This window comes from Bactrocera oleae, chromosome 6 (genome assembly GCF_042242935.1).
Source record: "Bactrocera oleae isolate idBacOlea1 chromosome 6, idBacOlea1, whole genome shotgun sequence".
NCBI classification, from domain to species: domain Eukaryota; kingdom Metazoa; phylum Arthropoda; class Insecta; order Diptera; family Tephritidae; genus Bactrocera; species Bactrocera oleae.
In genome coordinates this window covers 21560257-21582896 of record NC_091540.1, presented here as the reverse complement: position 1 = coordinate 21582896, position 22640 = coordinate 21560257, and the positions used below count along the sequence as shown (strand labels likewise).

Here is a 22640-nt window from a genome sequence, read left to right as displayed (position 1 = left end):
AGAGGTCAAAATTTGACGGTGGGCGTGGCACCGCTCATATTTAGGTGACATAACCTTAGACCTACTCGACCAAATTCGAACATAACATTATCTTCCCATATAACACAATTTTAAATTCCATATGATTATTTCACTTTCCAGTGCACAAATCAACCACCAATGATATTCTGATGAATCTTTGCACAAAGAGTGTCTTTGAGGTATACCATCTGAAGTCTAAAAATTGTCAAAAGCGGACCATAATTGTTCAAGCTCCTACATACCGAATATTTGAACCCCAGTGCGTATGGCTGACTTATTGTAGTAAATATCGGTCAAATTGTGAGATATATTAATGAAATTCAGAGAAAATGCTTTTTTGATAATAGTTTACCCTTGAGTCAAAAATCGAGTCAATACTTCCCTTAGCCAACTTATACCTAATATAAAGATTTTCGAACTTACAGTTGACTTTATTCCACATGTAACGGTCAATGTAGGAGTTATTTTAATGAAATTGAGAGAGCTTATTTTTCAATTAAGAGTGTATCTTGCCTTAATGCTCTTACAAGTATAACTGATTCAAGATTTTGAATTCAAAATAATTATATATAATATTATTAATATTATATATATAAATAAAATTATATTAAACCTAATCCCTAATATTATATAATGAAATCCAATCTTTTGGTTGACGTTTTTCACATCAACTCTACATATATGTTAAATTTAACTTCTTCGGTTGAGTTTATATTACATATGTTTCATCTCATTTGAGGATGATTTTAATATAATTTTCGCTGGCGATAAGTAAAATACTTGTATAGTAGTAAAACTAAGTGGCTCTATGACCTTCAAAATAAGTTAATATGATACCAAATTTAATTGTAATAATAAGTTAAGTTAAGTAATCGTTCACTATTTCGTCTAACAATGAAGTTGAAACCCCTTTCGCTACATTTTTAGTATTGCCCACACCTGAAGTTAAAAAAAATTTTGAAACGAAGTGCGTTCGAATCTTCACTGGAAACTTTTATGGAGCAACATTGCACATACCCATATGTGTTTTGCTTATTTATTTGAAAATGCTAATTTTTGTTTTAAAACAAAGTATATAATGAACGAAGACTTTTTTAATATACATTTTCATAATTTATTCAATCAAAAACAAATTTATAAAAAGTATAGATATAAAATGTGTAAATATATTTTCCCTAAATTAATTTAAATCATAATATTAATCAGTTGCTCAATTCTGCAAAAAAAATCACAGATGAACATGTGACTAACTTTGGAAATTGTTATATGCAACAAACTGTTCCCTTTTATTTGAGCGTGTCCTATGAAAAGACTAATTGTACCCGATTAACCACAAAAATATACTAATAATTTCCAAACGTTTATGGACTATGGGAAATATAGTAGACATTATTTTTATAGCGAGAATAAGTAGACCAGAATTGCGGCCACATCTCAAAAAACGTTATTTTGTATCGTTCTTCACTTTTCAATGTTCAACTTAAGTATTATAGAGCTATCGAGACAAATAAGAGAAGAGAAGAATTGAAATACGATTGACTGTCGACCCATCCGTCTGTCCGTGCAAGCTGAAAGGCAAATTGCCCATCAATGTTGTGCATTCAAAATGTCGGTTATCTTTTTCTGCAGGTTTTTTTCTAACAGCTTAAAAACTGCATTTTCCCTTAAGCGTTTAAGTACACACATGTCACTTTGATGCACCATTTCATCTCCAGTCCATTGTTAAACATTTTGAATGCCTCTTTTGCTGCAATTTTCTCTACTTGGTCATCGGTAATGAAATCATCATCATGAGAATCAACGATAAATTTCTCATTGATTCAAGTAGATTCTCATTGATTAATCTGATCTACTAACTGATGATGAGAGTTTTTCTCTGGACACTTTAAGAAATCAAACTCCATACTTCCCATGTAACGCAACATTCCATCCGATTCTTTCACTTTCCACTATACAAATCATGCACCATTGATTATATCGATAAAACTTTGCACAAAAAGTACTTTTAAGGTATGGATCTCACATCAAAAAATTGTCAAAATCAACAATAACTGTTCAAGCCACCAGATACAGAATAACTGGAACAGAGCGCCTATGGCTGACATTTTACCGAAAATATCCGTCAATATGTGAGATATGTAATTGAAATTGAGAGATAATTCTTCCCTGACAACGATTTGTCTGTAGTCCCATATACCTAATAGAAAGATGTTCAAACTTCCGGCTGACTTTATACCGCATATATGGTATGTATCGGCTAATATATAAGTTAGTCGTAATACCTATAATAAAATTGAGTGAGCGTGTTTTTCTAATGACGGTGCATATCTGTGCCTAAAATGAATAAAATCGGGTAAAAACTTGCCCCAGCAAGCATATAATTAATATCGGTTGTTTATATCAACTAAAAATAATAGACGAGTTGAAACCCGAGTGACTGTCCGTCTGTGCAAGCTTGAGCAAAAATTGAGATATTTTAAAACTGTCGTAAATCAAAAAGTTTTTAAAATCAGGTCAATACTATCTCTATCTCCCACGTACGTAATACGTAACGCAAGTTGCAAGAGTATGAAATGTTCGGTTACACCCGAACTTAGCCCTTCTTTACTTCTTTAATATTAAGTTTTGCTTTCACTTTAAGGTATAACCTCGTCTTTGACCTTAGCAAATTGCTAGAATATAATATGTTCAATTACATCCGAACTTAGCCTTTACTTGTATTTAATGCTTGGTTGCATAGATTCCCGATATATTTAATTGAATGTGACAAACTATTATTAAATGTGAGCATCCGCACAAACTTAGTCTTCTTCACATGAAATAATTTGAAACATACAAATTTACTTTGCATAATATTATTGTATTTTATTATTATTTCTAATTTTTAGTTGATTTTGACAAACTTGGTTTAACGGATGAATCAAATCCCTTGGGAGACTTGCCACCTATATTCACAAGGCAATTTGGGCGTTCAACAGGTCATGTGCTTGGAGAATACGTGGCTCGTTATCTCAATTATAAAACTAAACGAGATTTGGCTGCACAGAGAAAACCTTTAGACAAGGAAACTCCCGGCTTTAAAATAAAAATTAATTCAGAAAATGTAGGAAAATTAGAGTTGCCACGACTGCCGGAACATTTTAAACATGCATTTCATGGTGGCGAAAGGCATGTATACCATGCACTTGCATATATCGTGTTAACACTTGTGTGTTGCTAAATTAATAATTTAATTTTATTAGAGTAATACTTTATGGAGTGGTAGAAGACTTACTTGGAACTTTCGGTATAAATGGAAAAGCCTGTTTACTACGTACAATATGCGAAGTTCATTCCCGGAAACTATCTCACTTTGGCGTATTCGGCGAAATAACGAAGCTGTTTTTAACGTAAGCCTAATTTAATAGCATCTATCTATCGCTATGATAATATAATTATATGAATTAATATTTTTAATTAGTGCAACTAATTCACCATTTGCTGAACTTATTCCGGAATATGTGCGCGCACAGGAGATTGGAGAAGGTCGGAAAGCTCCCGGTGAATGTTTTCCCTATTATAAAGAGTGTCCAAAGAGCATATTTAGAGAAACGCAAAAGGATAAATACAGGTAATTATAGCGAATTTAGCAAATTAATCAAATTCGGTGGTGGCTTATCACATTTTTAGTAGCATTGGAAAATACAGTAATAACAGATAAGGGATTTTTAAACCCAAAAATAGTCTGACCCATGATAGGAAAAAAAAGATATATAAATGTACTTTATATTTATTATATTTTATTTTGACTGATAAAAACACAATGCCCAATGACAATAAGAATTATTTTCTTTCCGAAAAAAATGTAATGGGAATTACAATTGAAATAGGAATGAAGAGTTATAGAAAATTAAAAAATACTTTATCTAAGTTAATAAATTATTATTTATTAAAGCAAATATATACATATTTATATTAAATTATAATTATTGATAGTTATCTATGCATCGAGAATAGTTTATTTTTCTACTACTAATTAAGGCAATTAAAAATAAACAAAGATTAATCTCTCAACGCAAAGGAATGTAAAAAATTTTCGTCTTAAGCGAATACAAACAAACTGGATGGTTTACCCACGCGGGAACATGTCACATAAATTATCTTGAGAGTTGCACTGAAAAAATAAAATGATACGTATAGCAGTCACTGCTACGATCGAGACACAAATAAGACCTAAAAAATTAACGATTTTTTCCCTACTCCGTAATATATACTATACCAATAAGCGAAAGCAAACACTGAATTAATATTTAGTAGACACTGTATGCAAATTCTAACAAACAATTTTTCGTGTGAATTTTTCCTCGCTGTATGCATTGTAAACTTTGTAACAGAATTTATGGCAAGACTAAGTATGCAGTTATTCTCCATGAAAGATGTCCAGCAATAGAATAAACAATCAATCGCAATTAAGAATATCTTCCATGTTAATCCTTTTTTTTCCACAGTTGTTCCCTTAAATTTATTTCTTCATGCATAAGTATTTTACATATCTGTATGTATACACAAGTTGTCAAAATTTTGCATATCCCATGAGCTGGCCATTGGTTAAAAAATGCATTACACGATTAAGGTCAGATAGTTAATATAGCCCCCGAAAAGATACAATACATTATTTTTAACAGTTATATTATAAAAAAAATTTTAAATGAAACTATCTTCTTTGTTATATTATACCTTGAAGAAAGAGTATATACTGCGAGATATTATACGCAAAGCAAATATGGTTGTACAGCAAGAAGTTTGGCAACGTATTATTCACTTGAGGGCTTTTAAATACATACCTAGAAGACGGTCGTAGATAACGAATTAGTTCTAAAATTACTTATAAAATTTACTAACGGTTTGAAAAATGCTAATTTAAAACGGGAAAAACAATCATCTTTCACACTCGCAATTCTTATAGTATAAAACTGTATAAAATGTTTTATTTTTGTTGGTTCCGACAAATATGCAGCTTCTTGGGGATAAAGAAATTTCATATCGATATCTCAAACACTGAGGAACTCGTTTGCGCATATAGATGGTCGCACAGATAGACGAATATGACTAAATCGACTCAGCTCGTCACTCCGATAATATTGTATATAGCGGGTGATCTAAGTAGAGTACTCTTTTCAATAGATTTTTTTGACAGATCATGCGTGAGTCGTGTCAAGCTGTCATGTTATTTTGGTTTAGAATTGCTTGGCATTTCATCATTGAACTTATGCCTGAACAACATTTACGTTTATTACTCTATAAAGAATGCTGGAACCCAGTATTAATTATTGGATAATATTTGACCGAATAGACCACGTCCAGCTTGCTGAACTATCTAACTTGATAGTATTTATTCGGTAGTTCCCTTCACTAGTTGCTACCTTCACCAATTTGGGTTAACCATGGGTGCGTTCGAGATGGCAATCACGACAGCGGTGTTCCATGTTTGTCAAAGTATCCCGTTCTGCGTAAAATTTCGGTACTTGCAACAGCATCATCAACAGCATTCTACTTTCGCTTTTTGCACGCAATTTATGCAAATAATTGGCAACAATAAATTTTTGTCTGCACATCAGCAGAGTATCAGCAAATATGCAACACTGTAGCTGTACTGCTGCAATTATTACGTAGCTCGAATGCACCTCACTTTAATCATCGTAAAGGGAGTGTAGAAAACTATCAGAAAATGCTTATTCAATGGAACTGGAGACAAGTTTTATAAATGTATATAAAAATAATAGTTATATTAAAAACAATAATCAACAAGTCGGATGTAACCGAACATTTTATACTCTCGCAAAGTCAAATGGTATACTCGTTTGAGATTTCTTTGTGGATTGACTGATATTTTCGGTAGAAGGTCAACTATAAACACTGGGGTCCACATATTTAGTACTTAGGGGCTTGAACAGTTTTGGTTCGACTTAGACAATTTTTGGTCACAAGGTGGCATACTTTAAACGTATTATTCACGCAAAGTTTTACCCCGATATAATCATTGTTGCTTGATATGCATAGTGGAAAGTGAAAGAATCAGATGGAATTGAAAATGTGTTATATGGGAAATAGGAGTGGTTGTCGATTTCGCCCATTTTCGCACTATAATATAGAGATATGAGAAGAATGTTATGTACCGAATTTGGTTGAAATCGGTTAAGCAGATCTCAAGATATGAGTTTTCACCTAAAAGTGGGCTGTGCCACGCCCACTGCCTAATTTTGAACGCGGTTCCTATAAAGTCATCTCATACCATCTCAGAGATAAAATTTAATGTCTCTGGCGTGTTTAGTGCTTGATTTATCGCGCTTTTAGTAGTTTTTAACAGTACCGTTATATGGGGAGTGGGCGGAGTCGCCACCCGATTTCAACTGTTTTCACACTGTAGGTAGAGGTTCTAAAAACATTTGCTTCCAGTGAATTTTGTTATTATAGCATTAGCGGTTTAGGAGATATGCACATTAAACTTATTATGAGCAGGACCACACCCACTTAAAAAAAATTTTAACTGAAGATGCCCCTCCCTAATGTGAGCTTAGTTATGGCAATTTATTTGTTTTTGATTAATGGCGTTTTGTGGGCGTGGCAGTAGTCCGATTACGCCCATCTGCAATACCAACCGTCTCACGGTACCAAGAAACATGTCTACCAAGTTTCATAAAGATATCTCAATTTTTACTCTAGTTAGAGCTTGCACGGACGGACGGACAGACAGTCACCCGGATTTCAACTCGTCTCTTCATCCTGATCATTTATATATAATATTATATATATAACCCTATATCTAAGTCGATTAGTTTTAGGTGGTACAAACAACCGTTAGGTGTACAAAACTATTATACTCTGTAGCAACAGGTTGCGAGAGTATAAAAACAACTAACTTTAGTAAAAATCCGTCCGTCCATTTATAAAATATTCAAATATTTTGCCAGTATTGCTATTGAGTATGATGTTACAGTGTTGCTTAAGCTAATTTTAAACTCCTTACAAAAATTTATACTTACAATATATTATAGGAAAAACTGGGTCTACAATTATCTCTTGATTTATCTTACAATGATAAATTTTATTTTATTTTTCAGAAGAATTATTATGACTTGTAATACAAAATTCTGTTACAATAGTTAATGCTTCTAAACGCCTGGGAGGCGGAAATGTACTGATGTACTACATGATTTTAACCTTCTGCTAAAAGGTGGATGGGTCTTTCATAGGGTACTGTACGTTTCTTCCTCCTACTTCCTGAGACGCTTACTAGAAGCTATTCGGGGTACCTCATCCAACCCTTCTTTTTTCACAACACGGGCTTGGGACCGGCTAATTGCCGGAGTTAAAGTTGGTGGTAGTAGGGTTTCCTCGGTGAGTATATCCACGACTGGTGATTTCAGTACAAATTTGAAGAATGAGAAATCTGCTCTACTTACTGAAATAAAAAATATACCAAGATGTTACGATCGACGCAGTTTTTACAATATATACATTTAAAATTTAGAAATGTTTACTTATTTTAGTTACCATCAAATATTAGATACATTTATTAACTGTGGTTTGATGAAGTTGGCATCTTCGCCTTGATGGAGTATTTGAAGCTCAAAGAAATTTAGCGATTTGAATATAAATTGTTCTTAGTTTTTGAGATGTGTATATCATCTGAATGATTGCAGTTATTTGGGTATTTTAATACGCAAACTTAAATAATAATATATAGCAGGTTATCTTGTTAAACATTATCATTTCTTTATTTATTATTAAGTTAAGTATAAAGACGCGATTTTAATACCCTTCATTGAATCCATATGTAAAAAGTTTCATTTTCATTGTGTTTTCATAAAACCAACCACACACTCTTATTTAATAATCATCATAATAAAATATGATAAACTTTTTTACTTTACAGTGATTCACAAACGGACGATTATAATGAAGAACGAGAAAATGAGGTTATCGAAGAAGAAGTCCATGATAAATTATTCAAATTCTCAACTGCGAAGCAAACTGAAAATCAGCAAAAAAGGAAAAAGATATTTAGCATGTGAGAACTACTAGTAAAGAAAAAATTTAAACACAATATACATAAATAGAAAAAGCTGTGAATAGAATTTTTTCAAACCGTTGTGTTTTCGTGAAATTAAATAACTTACAATAATGTTCTATAAAAGTCATTTTTAGCAATTTGCTCATCAATCTAAGTCGAATTTATAATTTATTGTTATTCTATACTCATAATATATTTATTTAAATGTAACTATAGTATTTATTGTTCTTATACACATATTGTGTAATTGTATATAATAAAAGCAAGTAACTACGTTAATATTGTAAAAATTGTCTACATTTCAAAACGAGTAAACGTAATTTTGACACACTTTTTAGAATAGAAAAAATCTTCATTAATTAGAGATGTATTAGGAACAAGTTGTGCTCTACATAAAATATGAGCATCAAGACCAACGATTCAAATAACTGGATCTTTTATATACAAGAAACTGGTATGTGTTTGTCATGTTTCTGTATCATATATTGAAAACTGACGAGTTCAAATATTAAATTATGAGTAAGTCCATTACTCTTATTAAATAACAGATCATACGTCCGTAGGATAAGTGCGAAAAAAAAGAAAGTATTGACAAAACTCGATTTTACTATTCAAATAGCTGGATTCGAAGGCGATGCAAAGAGTATAGCGATTTTCCAACTTTTCGATACCACATTTGGGTTTGGGTAGGTGGTTAAGCAATGCGAAGCCCAATTTATTGAATTTTTGTACATAGCCTTCGCGTACTCAAATAAAGACACTACAATTTAATGTCTTTATAATGTCTGCTCGTGCACCTTCAATTTGCGATCGTTTAAAACTAGTTTGTGGATTTTAAAGTCTGCAATCCACTTCTCTACCATTTGTCTCGATGGAGCAGAGTCCGAATAATATTTATTCAGCCATTGTTTGGTTTTCACTGTATTTTTTTTATCAAAAAGCAATGCTTTATCAACACATGAAATTTACTTTTTAAATTTTTTTTTCAATAACAAAAGTTGCTGACTCAAAATGCAATAACAGACGAATCAAAAGTCAGACTGCTGTCAAATTTATACACATATCGTTTGACGGTTAGTACTAATTAAAAATCATATGGAAAAAATCTTGTAACGCCATCTAACTGTTAGTATATCAGAAAATCTACGAATCATGTAAGTATAGTAGGATTTTCGATATAATGTGTAGTTGTAAACTTTATTATTTCCTACTAAGGCGCTGCTTCAATACAAAGCTATAATACATAGGCATGCACATAGATCCAATAAAACAAAGTCTCAATAACGTATTAAGCACACTGTGTCATATGTTCATATTTTATGTGTTTAAATAATCAAGTTTAAAAATTCATTTAATATATTAGCAATATATGTATGTAATTACATATTTTGTAATTAATTCCTGAATGGGAGATCTAGAATATGTTGCCTACTAAGTCTAATAGTTTCACTGCTGTCATCTAATAACATGACTGCCAAAAGGTTGTCACAATAACTGATCCTGCGTAAATATGCTGAACTGAATTTCTTTATCTCAGTTATAACAAAAGGTATGTTATGATCTGAATTGAACTTCAACTGGAGTCTGGCTGGAGGACAATAGAGCAGTGACATCAGCATAAGTAGCAATTAAAACATTTTCTGTTTCAGGCATGTCAGATGTGAAAATGGTGTAAAGTATAGGACTAACTACGCGGACCTGTGGTACTCTAGATATAATATACAAAAATAATATCCTCTCAAGTAAATGATATTTGAATAGTTGATTATAATATTATTTAATTCATACCCTAGCAACTCCAGGTCGGATCTACTAGTGTTATATATTGTATTTTTTAATGTAGAGGGAGACATAGTGAGGATAATGATCAGTACATGCTTAAGGTACATATGGATTTCAATATTATTTTATATACGTACATATATGTACGTCTAGTATGTATATTTCACTTCATTAAAATTTTATGAATTATTAAAGATGAACTATGTATTACAGGTAGGCGTACTTTTTTTGAATCTCATAAACTATATTAAGGCTATCATCTACTTTTAAATTGAGTATATGTACTTTTTACTGTATTTATTGATTAATTTTCGTATATTCTTCTTTAATCTTAAAGTTTTGAAGTCATTAAAGGAAATCTTGTAAGTATATGGTAAATATATTGATATTTCTGTAACATGTTGTAACAGAGTATAATAGTTTTGTTCACCTAACGGTAGTTTGTAACGCTAAACAGTAATCAATATAGGTGTATGATATTAGTATGCTAAGTATATCAAAGTAATCATAATGAAGACACGAATTGCATTCCGGATGACTAACTTGAGTAAAAATTAAGATAACTTGTTAAACCTCGGTACAAGTTAGAAGGTTCATACTGCAGATGGGTGGATTAATCCCACGCCCACAAAATGCCGTTAATCAAAAAGGCCTATAACTAAGGTACATGTTAGGATACAAAACTTTGATTTTATACAGGACCTCGAAGTAGGGAGGACATCTGTGGTTTAAAAATTTTCAAATGATGGACGTGACCCCGCCTAGTAATATTTTTCATGTTCGTATTTCACAAACCACTAAATCTGTGTGAAAATGGAATGAACGGATGTAATCGGTGTCCGGAAATCTTTATATCGGTTATGCTGAAAACATCTAAAAGTGCTTTAATTCTCTAAAGAAAAAAGTCAGAAGCATTAAATTTAACAGTTAGGATGGCACGGAGGGGTTTTATCGAATTGGAGAGTTGACGTGGCACCGCCCACTTTTAGGAGAAATACTATATCCCAGGAACTACCCTACTAATTTCAAACAATTTCGATAAATAACGTTATCCTGACATCTCATAATACAGGAAGAAAATCAGCGAAATAAGACCATAACCACCTCTACTACACATATAAATTCTATCTGATTCTTCACTTCACAGTATATAAATAAATCACAAATGAAGGCCCCCTGATAACGAATATGTAGATCTTAGTGTATATGACTGACTCTTTTGGCCAATGAATTCAGAGAGCATCTACTGTTTCTGTGCCCTCGTGTCAATAATGGATAAAATTGGGTCAATAAATCCCATAGCCATCATCATCATATATCCGGTTAGTTTGCGCATACCAGAAGCAAATGTGCACGCGGAAAATTCGAGGAATATACTCTTAAATATTTATAAATATTATTTAACTTAAATAAATATTTATTATATTTTCATATTTCCCGAAACGAAAAATTGTATATGCCGGAAATCTCAGAAAAAGAAAATGTAAAACCTTCTTCAGCAACAGACGAGGTGAGAAAACGTCGGTTTATTATTGAAATATTTCATAATTGACTAATTTAGGGTATTCAAAGGTGTCATATTGTCTTATTTTTTATGACAAAAATTGCTGTATCTGCTTACTTTTTTTATACTCTCGCAAAGTTGTTATAATAGTTTTGTTCACCTAAGGGTTGTTTGTATCACCTAAAACTAATCGAGTTAGATATAGGATTTTGTATATATAAATGAACACAATGAAGAGACGAGCTGATATCCGGGTAATTGTCTGTCCGTCCGTCCGTCCATCTGTGCAAGCTGTAACTTTAATAAAAATTTAGATATCTTTATGAAACTTAGTACACCTGTTTTTTAGTATCGTAAGACGGTGGGTATTGCAGACGGGTGTACTCGGACCACTGCCACGCCCACAAAACGCCATTCATCAAAACCAAATAAATTGCCATAACTAAGCTCCGCAATAAGATACAAGACTGTTATTCGATACACAGGATTACATTAGGGAGGGGCATCTGCAGTTTAAATTTTTTTTAAAAAGTGGGCGTGGGTCCGCCTCCTAATAGGTTGAATGTGCATATCTCCTAAACCACTTAAGCTATTGTATAATAACAAAATTTACTGGGAACAAATGTTTTCAGAATCTCTAACGACGGTGTCAAAATGGGTGACAACCCCGCCCATTCTCCATATAACGGTACTGTTAAAAACTACTAAAAGCGCGATAAATCAAGCACTACACCCGCCAGAGAGACTTTATCTCTGGGATGGTATGAGATGACATTATAGGAACCGCGTTCAAAATTAGACAGTGGGCGTCGCACCGGCCACTTTTAGGTGAAAACCCATATCTTGGTATCTGCTTAACCGATTTCAACCAAATTCGGTACATAACATTCATCTTATATTTCTATGCTTTAGTGTGAAAACAATTTTAAATTCCATCTGATTCTTTTACTTTCCAGTATGCAAATGTAGCACCAATGAATGTATCGGGATAAAATTTGCATGAATAGTGCTTTTGAGTTGTGCGACCTTATTATTAAAACTTTTTCTTAATCGGATTAAAACTATTCAACCCACCATACATTGAATATGTGGATCCCAGTTACTACAGCGAAGATTTTATCGCAAATATTCGTAAATCTGTGAGATATGTATGTCAAAAATGGGTTGCTTCGGGTCAATAATTCCTTTAGCCCTAATATACCTTATATAATGATTTTCGAACTACCGGCTGATTTTATAACTCATATTTCAGCAAATAAGTAAGATACCTTAGCAAAATTTACTGATAGTATAATATTGGATATACTATAGTTTAGTGCCGAAAATATGTGAAATTGGTTCACAAGTATGAAATTTTGCGAAATGTGTTTTTCTATGAGGAGTTGGAGGATAGCAGCGGATTGAATAGCTCTGCAGTAGTGAAAGACAGTTTGATGACGCTGATAGAAAGCGATTTACAATGGAGAAACTAATAATTAAATATAAGTAATTTTAGTACTTATTACATTTTTAGTTTACATTTATTATGAAGTTATTTTTTGTTGTTGTTCTTTTATGTTTTAAATAAAGTTTTTATGTTACTATAAATTTTGTTGAGATATTAATTGTTCTTACTACCTTTTGAAGTATATATATGAAAATACAATAAAACCAATTTTGCAATATGTAGTTGGATTTAATTAAGTAAAATGACCACGCATTTTTATTAACTTATATGATTAAAGAAAATATGCATAAAGCATTTTAATTTTGTATATAATGAGACAAGCAATTTATCCCAATATTTCCATGATGTTAAGGAAAATTGAGGCATCGAAACTTCATTGCTGTTTCCATTACCTATTTCGAAATTTATTTATACAAGTATGTTGTGAAGAATACAACACATCATAATCCAGTCATTGCATTCCATCTTTTTTGAGGTTGAAAGTATTCTAAATTTAAGCTCCTTCAAACTACCGAACTTCTCTTTCAAAATACCAAAAAAATTCTCAATTCGTACGCGGAATTTGTAAAATACGCATTAAATAATTCCCTTTCTTCTTTTGTATGTTTAACGCTGTTTTTCCGGAAGGGCGTTATTAAATGGTTTCAGTGGATAGGTACTATCTCCCGCGACCCACTGTGATGTCGATAAGAATCGTTCCGGATTTTGCGAGTGAACAATTTGAAAATATTTTCGCGTCATGTACACTGTATGGGTAGCCAATCATTACCTGCTTAATGCGCAATGTCGCAATGCTTTTATTTTTACAGAATATTGGCGTTTACGCGAATAGTAAATTTCATGCTGCATAACTGGAGCTTCGGTTATTTTTATTTCAGAACCATCGATATAGCCTACACACCCTGGTATTTCTTTCGCCGTTGCGGACGCAATTTCTCTTTCATTAAGCCAATATAAAAACTTATTTTTTAATCGCTATATGGCTTTAAAAATTTGTTGGGTTACATTTTTAATAGTGCCTCCATCGCCGGAAAATCCCAACCCATACAGCACTACATTGAGTTGCAATTCTATTGGAAGTTGTGTAGCACTTAAACTTATTTTGAAAACAGCGTCGTTCTAACATACGTACGCATTCCTCCGGGCGAACACGAAGTATCTGGTTGATTCTGCTTTCGCCAAAATTCCTTAGCATATTTCGCTGCCAACTGGAACATTTTGGTAAGCCGAAATGAAAGCTTCTTTTGTTGCTCAGCAAACAGCTCATGCTGATTAAAAAACTTTCAATAGCTTCGTCTTCTTCCGCACCTGCCAAAGTGTAAATACAATATTTGTATTGAATGAAGAAATGTATGCAAGTACTTGATTCAACTCCTAATAAATTCAATGCAGGATTTTTACAGCTATAATTTTATTTTTGTCACTTTCTCGTGGAATTTTTGTATTATTAATTTTTCCCTTTCAGCTGATGAAGTGTAAAAATATTACACAATATGACATACAACGAATAAAAGGTGCTTACAATCGTATATTTTAAGACTATTGAAATACGATATAAGACATAAGAATTACCAGTGACAGTTCAATATTACTAAGAAGGGACCACGATCGAGTACTTTCAAGATGTAAATTTTCATCTCCTTCATTCAAATAATAAACTTCCTCTTCGATTAAACTGATTGAACGATCAAATCGCGTTGCCAAAACGATTCTATACAGATTTTTAGTAATTTTTTATTTCTGTTAAAAATAATTTTCCATATAGGGCCCAAAATATTATATAAAACCTTTTTATCCGAAAATTTTGCTTCTAATGCGTGCACTATTAAAATTCAGCTTGATTTGGAGTTCCTTAAAATAGCGGGTTACAAATACCCCGTCCCTACCAAGACTTCTGTTAGTTTTTCATTACTATCCACAACTGCTTGCAGTGGGATTCAATTTCATAAAACGGTGAAAATATTCAGAGGATGCCGTCAGCAGAACCAGAAGTAACCAACTATCGCGCAACAAAAATCTTGCAGGCACCAACAAGAATTCAGGTATCAGAAAACGCACGGGCAGCGAAGTAAAGTGGAATCGAAGGTAAGAAAATCAATATAGTGCTCTTAACATTCATGAAACCAAAATACATACATACGTAGAATTATTATTCTGATCAACATAAAAGCTCTAAGGGCCTAGTTGTTGTCATAAAAGGTATAGTTCTAAAAGCAGACTCTAATGAAATCAAAGAAACTCTTAACTAATATAGTTATGACATTAAAGCTACAGTACATATTTTTAATAGAAATAAAGCACCACAACCAATGTTCAAAATTGAAGCTTAAGAAAAAAGAAATATGTACATCCGATATTAAATTTAAAATATCTGCTGCGCCGTAGAATTACTACTAAAAAACTCCATAAAAGAAATAGTCCGGTACAATTCACTAAATGTCAAAAGAATGGGCACACCAAATCATATTGCACCGTATGCAATGTTTAAGTGGTATGTGGTGAATTTCCCCCTACATCCTAATGTAGGCTTAAGAAAGAGGATTTGAAGAAACATGTTTTAATTGTTGAAGCTAATTACAGAAGTTAACTTCTATATAAAGACTTTAAATCGAAGTTGTCGCTCGGAATTCAAGCACGTCGTAACCAAGTGTTAAATATTCCTTGCAGCGAAGTTATTGAAATCACTGGTAATGTTAAGAACATTGTATAATTATAAAATGGTTAAAAAAAAAATTGTTAAAGAAAGTTATGCAAATTTAGTAAAAGGCAACATGTAAAAGCACAATGTCCCCAAAAACAACAAAGCGGAAGTCTTAAAAGTATGATTTTAAACCTTACTCAATGTCCGACGCAATTTATGTATAAAATGCAAAATATGATTCAAGATTTAATCAAAGCTCAAAACCCAATGCTGCAAGCCTGCAAGGCTAATAGTGTTAACCAACACAAAATGGAGATGGTTAGGTTTCTAAATGAAAACAAGTACGGAAGCGCTAAGTTCGGGTGCGACCGAATATTTTATAATTTTATTTATTATATTTGTCAAAACTTTATATTAAAAGAAAAATGTAGCGAAAAGGTTCAATTTTAATACATGTTTGGTATCATATTAACTTATTCTGATATAGTTTTATTGTCATATTTTAATTCCTGGCGGCGAAAATTGTACTTATTGAATTTCAATGACATATTTCACAGATTGACCGATATTCGGTATGAGGGGTCTTGAATAGTTATGGTTCGATTTTAACAATTTTTAGATTCGAGCAATATTTGTGAAAAGTTTTATCTGAATATATTCATAGGTGCTTGATTTGTGTACAGGAAAGGGAAAGAATCATATGGAAGTTAAAATGTGATTATGAGAAGAAGGTGAGGTTGTAGTCCGATTTTCACAATGTAATATACATAGAATCATCAAGGTAATGTTATGTACCAAATTTGATTGAAATAGGGCGAGTAATTCCGGAGATATGTGATTTCACCTAAATAAAGGCGGTGCCACGCCCATCGTTCAATCCTGGGTGTAAAATTTGATATCTCTGGCGCTTAATTATTGATTTATCGCGATTTTATTAATTTTTAACAAAACTGTTCCGATTTTATCCATTTTCACACTGTCGGTAGGCGTTTTCCATGAAATTATCCTAAGCGAATTTGCTTATTGCAGCCTTTGTGGTTATGAAATATCTACATAAAGCCTATTAGAGGGCGGGGCTACGCCCATGTCCCTTGCTACTACAATCCCTTGTACTAAATTACAGTTTTATATATTAATGGAGTGCTTAATTATTGCATTTTATAAATTTTAGAATAATTGCGTTTTGTGGGCGTGGCTTACGCTCATGTACAAATTTGTTCTAACTTTTCTGCTAAGGAACACGTGTACCAAGTGATACTACGATATCTCAATTTTTACTCAAGTTACAGCTTGCACAGACAGACAGTCACCCTGATTTCAACTCATCTCGTCACTCTGGTCATTTATATATGTATATATAACTTCATATCTATCTCGCTTATATTTAGGTGATACAAAAAACCTTTAGGTGACATATCTGTAGCAACATGTTGCAAGAGTATAAAAATATAAATATAATGTTATTTCCAGAAACTCATCTAACAAATAAGCACCATTTCTTTACTTTTAGACTCCACGTTACAAATCACCCAGGTGGAAAGGCGCATGGTGGAACAGCAGTTTTTGTTAGAAATCGATTAAACACCCATGATTTAGAATCTCATGTTACTGCCCACCTAGTTTTAAAACGGCAGATACCTTGACATAATATGTGGTGGTAAGCCTTCTAAGGGCGCGTTATTATCAGGAAAAGATGCTCCCTGAGGTGACCGTGGACATAGGTTCTAAGGTCCAAATCTACTGTATCTAGAGATTTCTACCACTTTTTGCACATTTGTGCAAAGTTTTATTCCGATGTTTTCATTGGTGCTTGGCTTATATTCTGTAAAGAATCATACGGAAGTATGCATGGATACCCATTTTATAGTATAAAAATGTTGGGAAAAATGTTACCCACCAAATTTAGTTGACATTGATCGAGTAGTTCCTGAGATATAAATTTTCTTCTAAAAGTGAACGGTGCCACGTCTTATGCAACCCTATCGTATCATCTCAGCTGTAAAATGTATTGCTTTTGAGGTATTTATTTCATGAGTTATGCACTTTCAATAATTTAAGCTGCCCTACATATTCGTGTGCCCTGTACTAAATAATTTTTCTATCTAAATTTATGGCTAAGTTCCATCACTTTTCGCTTAACAACATTTTATGGATGATTCCGAGTTTCATCAAGATATCTCAACTCGTCTCATCATCCTAATCATTTATAGCTCAAATAGTCACCAACATTCCTCCCTTCCGTACGTCAGCTGCTACGACCTATCTTATGAGAGCGCAATGTAAATGAAGACTCACCACCGCTTCTACCGGATTTTCCCGTAGAAATGAGTGAGCTGAGAGTGAGAGAGCAGTCTCTTGCAACGCAAGGTTGTCAATCTCGATATTTTGCAGTCATTAAAAAATAAACTTGAATATATAATATTTGAAATATTGTTAAAATAACTCAAAATCACAGTCGAATACATATATTTGTAAATAGGTAGACTATTTTCAATAGTTGGACTTTAGTTTTGGTCTTTTTTATTACCAAATATTATAACTTAAAAACTTAATGTGTGAAAAATCTTATATACAAATAGAACAATAATAATAACCCAACGATTACACTCCTCCCGCCCAAACGACGCGAGGGGCGCAATCCGCATACGTGCGGAATTAGCCAAGTCAGAAAAGGCAAGAGAGTTTTTTAAGTATTGAGATCTGAAACTGCTCAGCCACAGAAACAAAAATTTCAACAGCTAAGATTTATAGTTACAATATAATAAATTGTTACATTTTCATTTATTAAGAGAAAACAATAAAGTCTTTTTAATTTTGAAAAGTGAGTCAGATAAGTTAAATATGCTGGAATGAGAATTAAAATCATGACATATACGGCGGGATGGATCGTTTAGTTCAAAATTTGATCTACAGGATTTTAGCAGTAAAAGTCTAAACTGCCTCGAAAAGCGAACCGGGATATTAAATTTAATTCCAGACAGGAGAAAAGAACTGCAAACTGTTCCATTCAAAATTTTCCCTAAGAATATTATGCCAAGCATTTCTCTACGACTAGAAAGTGTAGATAGATTAATAAGTTTTAAACGACTAGTGTATGGAGGTAGACTTACCCAAGAATCCCATCGGAAATGCGCTAAGGCGAAAAGTAAAAATTGTTTTTGAACAGACTCTAACTTGTCAGAATGGATTTGGTAGCTAGGGCCATATTCCAATATAGGTCTAACCAAAGTTGTATAAAGTGTTTTAGGATCTGATCTCTAAATTCTTTAGACCAACGTTTAACAAAACTGAGGACAGCTTTTGCTTTCAAGACCATGGTATCAATATGAAGACTAAAATTAAGCTTAGGGTCCATATTAACTCCCAAATCAACATAGTTAAAAACTTGCTCTAGAATATGGTGTTTTATTACATAAGAAGAGTGGTGCAGATTTACGACAAAAGCACATCATCTTACATTTTTTGAGATTCAATGGCAAATCATTTCTATCACACCATGCAAGCAAACTGTTTAAGTCTGTTTGCAACAGACACCTTTGCTCAGTTGAAGTGTATGATTTAAAAAGCTTTACGTCGTCAGCGTATAATAAAATTTTTGAGAAGAGATATCGTTAATAAACAACAAGAACAGAATCGGGCCAAGATGACTACCTTGCGGAACACCTGAAGAAACATTTATTGTATCTGAAGGTGTATCCTCAAATATCACTCGTTGTGTTCTATTATAAAGATAGGAAGATACCCACTGAAGGAATCTTGGCCGAAAGCCCAGCAGATCAAGTTTATGTTTGAGAATCGAGAGATTTACTTTATCGAAAGTCTGCACGTGCTGATAAGAAAAAATTTTGGAAGAATTATTACAGTAGTTTGACTTGAAAAATTCTGCAAACATATTGGATATAATATCATTGTCACTTGAAATGATAGATTTGTATTGCATCGCGGACGGAAATTTGGAAATCCTGCGTTTGGAGTTGACGAAATCATGAAACGATTTTGGATTACTTACAATATTCTTTTTTACTTGATTTAAGTAATTATTATAACATTTTTTGTTTAGGTCAAAATATTGTCGACGCAATAGAGAATATTTAGAACAGTCGACAAGTAAACCGGTTTTTTTAAAATGTTTAAAGGCTTGAGTTATTCTCTTTTTCAATTTATATAACTCTTTCGAAAACCACGGACTTATACCTTTACTTTTATTAACAATTACTATTGGAACATACTTTTCAAATAATTTCGTAATAATGTTATTAAAATGCAAGAGACTCAATTCAATATCACCATTATAATTAGGATATGTTATTGTATAAAGTTCTCTATTAACCTTTTTAAAATTAGCTTTTGCAAAGTAAAACCGAGTATAGAAGCTAGAAGTTTGATTATTATTATTCCGTGCATTGCCTATGATTTCGACAGATATTTCCAAAGCAGGATGATACGAGTTCTCTGGTAAAACAAGAGGATTACTCTGAATAACGGAACATTTTGAAGAGGTATCAACGTATACTAAATCTAAGCATTTATCAAATTTATTCGGATTCAAATTAATTTGGTTCAGACCCAACTCGGACATTTTTTCGAAAAACTCATTAAAACATGACCGATTGCAAATCACCACGATATAGTCATCGAAAGGTTTCCACGAAGTCACGGTAACTTGAAATCACCAATTATTGAATCTGCATTATTTGCCATCGAGGTAGCACTATTTATTAAAAAAGCATGCTGCATGTATACAGATAAGTCCGAATGGTGTGGTATATAAGATAGGGTTAAATAAATAAAGCAACTATTAACGTAGACTCTAATACATTTAAATTCAAATCAGTCGGTCCCTGAAACAAGAACATTTTCAGATGGGATAGAGGAATGCACGGCAAATAGAACACCTCCACCGATTCTGTTTAAACTTTTTAATAATGCACAAAACTTAAGAATATTTAATACTTATCTTGCAACTCAGAGTTAAATCACTAAAAATTTGTATTAAATCAGTAAAAAAAAAAAATGAATTAAACTTGAAAAATTTTGTAAAATAAAAACACAAAAGTTCACGGTCAAAAAATTACAGCTTTAGAGCTTGAAGTGTTGCCACAATGGCAACATTGGTGGATTGAAAACAAAAGGGAACAACTGATTTCTGCGCTGCAACTACGGGCATAACTTTTGACAAATTTGGTTTGATACGGACGGTAAGTACGGAAGGGAGAAATGTCGGTGACTGTTTGAGCTATTATACAAACATAGCTCTATATCTATATATTACAAATAACCGTTAGGTGAACAGAACTATGTATTATAAGTTTTGCAACATATTCGAATATAAAAATGTTGCAATCGAAATCAGCATTCGTTATGCTAACTATACCATAAGTCATGGGTCAGAAGTTATTTTCATTGCTATATTTTGCTTTATGTCCGATATATTTTATTAAAGTCAATTTTAGTAACATTAACTACTATACTCACAGCTATCATAAGCTGTGCATAAGTCCCGCACTAGCAAGGCGACGCTTCAAACATTTGGGGGCCCACGGAATTATATACTGGAAGAGAAACCTATTGAAATTGGTGTCACGCGCTGGTATCTTGAAGGTTGTCTACTTCTCATAAACTACGTAACGGCACTCCATCTGATATCGCAAAGGACTAAAACTGGTTTAGACGTGGCTCACTAGCCTATCGGACTAACCTAACCTAACCCATTATTATAATTATCATTTTTTTTATTACCAAATGTCATAATGCTAATCTAGATGTTATCGCATAATATTATTATCTTCTATACATATATGCGACATGACATGTTATCGCATAATATTATTATCTTCTATACATATATGCGACATGAACTCAAACATAGAGATGAAATTTCATATTAGATATATAGGAAAGAAGTCAACAAAACAGACAAAAACCATTTCATTATAATTTAGTTACTCCACAAATAACATAAAATAAAATATACATAAACCCGCTTGTATTTATTCCAACCCTTTGGAAGTATTACACTCACCACTCACTCTTCAATATCGTTTCGCATTAATTGAATAAACTTGAATATTTTTCGCAATAATTGAATGAACTGAATTCTAATATATTTAATCCCCACTTAATACAACGTCACTTGCGACGCAGCGCAAAAAATGTAAAGAAAATAGAAAAAAAGTATTGATTGTCCGGCTCAGGCCCGATACTTCAACGGGAATCAGAACGATGAAGAGATGTCCGCTTCGAATTTTGATACGCAAAAGAAGCCAGCCGCTACCCGTGTTTTGGTTTTGTTGATGGTTGGTGGGGTGATCGCCGGTGTGTTGCATATCCTGGGTGGTAGTGTCGTTGTGTGAGGGGTATGTTGCGTGAGATGAGGTGGTGAATGTTGCGAGAGGTGATGTGGTGAATGTTGCTGATGTGTGATGTAGATTGTGTTAGTTGATGTGTAGATTGTGTTAGGTGTGTTGGCGTGTATGTTTTCGGGACGACGTAGACTCATTTAGCCATCCAAGCGCGTAATTGCTTCATTGCGTGGGCGCCAGGAACGCGGCTCCGGAGGGGGGGCCAATCGGCGAGGTCGTGCAGATGCGTGTCTGGGGAGTCGCCTGACTACGCCGCGGCGGTGGGATTCAGTTAGTCGACCACTGTCGCGCCTCGCGGTGCGGTGAAGGAGTGTGTGATGTTGCTCACCGCACATCTGACAATGGCACCTTGACTCACATGCGGTTGTTGCATGGGTGTGCGCCAGACAATTCAGGCAGTGGCCATGTGTCTGGGCGATTTGCTGTCGTTGGACTGGTGGCATACCTTTAAATATGCCGCAATGTTGCAAGCGGTGTGGCCGACGACATAGCGGGCATCGGAGGCGATGCTGCTCCGCAGACAGCGAGGATGACGGGGTTAGTGGCCGCGTGCCACTACGAGGAGCGATTGGAGGGGCTGTGGTAGCCGTAGTTCGGGGTGCAGGATTTGCCCCAGGGCGTGGCGCATTAACGGCCGAACGTATTGCTGACGTTGGTGTTGGTGCATTTCCGTCCATAATGATCTTTTACCGGATTTAGGTTTTTTTTTTATTTATTAATTTTAGCGATTTTTGGTTATTATTTACGTTTGTTTGGTATTATCGGCTGTGGGTAAAAAGCATAGCTTTACGAGCGGTCTAGTTAGTGTTCCGGTTTGCGTACGGAGATCG

General features: G+C 33.5%; 1 protein-coding gene and 3 long non-coding RNA genes across 6 annotated transcripts in view; 2 read left to right on the top strand and 2 right to left on the bottom strand.

Annotated features, from left to right (window-relative positions):
* LOC106622474 (uncharacterized) overlaps positions 1-8278 on the top strand; it is a 33715-nt gene extending 25437 nt beyond the window's left edge. For 2 of the 3 annotated variants that reach the window (XM_036360315.2, XM_036360314.2), the window contains 4 exons: positions 2910-3189; positions 3264-3410; positions 3482-3631; positions 7937-8278. In XM_036360315.2, the coding sequence (XP_036216208.1) occupies positions 2910-3189; positions 3264-3410; positions 3482-3631; positions 7937-8075 (716 nt within the window). In that variant the 3' untranslated portion in view covers positions 8076-8278. The remainder of the gene's footprint in view (positions 1-2909; positions 3190-3263; positions 3411-3481; positions 3632-7936) is intronic. The other variant, XM_014241657.3, reaches the window with a different exon arrangement.
* LOC118680496 (uncharacterized) lies at positions 7069-8865 on the bottom strand. The gene is made up of 3 exons (XR_004976029.2): positions 8683-8865; positions 7555-8034; positions 7069-7462 (listed from the first exon to the last, which is right to left on the bottom strand). It is a non-coding gene; the product is annotated as an uncharacterized lncRNA (long non-coding RNA).
* Positions 8866-8869: 4 nt separating this feature from the next.
* Positions 8870-10069, top strand: LOC118680497 (uncharacterized). The gene is made up of 3 exons (XR_011396912.1): positions 8870-9228; positions 9290-9623; positions 9724-10069. It is a non-coding gene; the product is annotated as an uncharacterized lncRNA (long non-coding RNA).
* Positions 10070-13034: 2965 nt separating this feature from the next.
* On the bottom strand, positions 13035-14590 carry LOC138857727 (uncharacterized). The gene is made up of 2 exons (XR_011396911.1): positions 14170-14590; positions 13035-14115 (listed from the first exon to the last, which is right to left on the bottom strand). It is a non-coding gene; the product is annotated as an uncharacterized lncRNA (long non-coding RNA).
* Positions 14591-22640: the final 8050 nt, after the last annotated feature.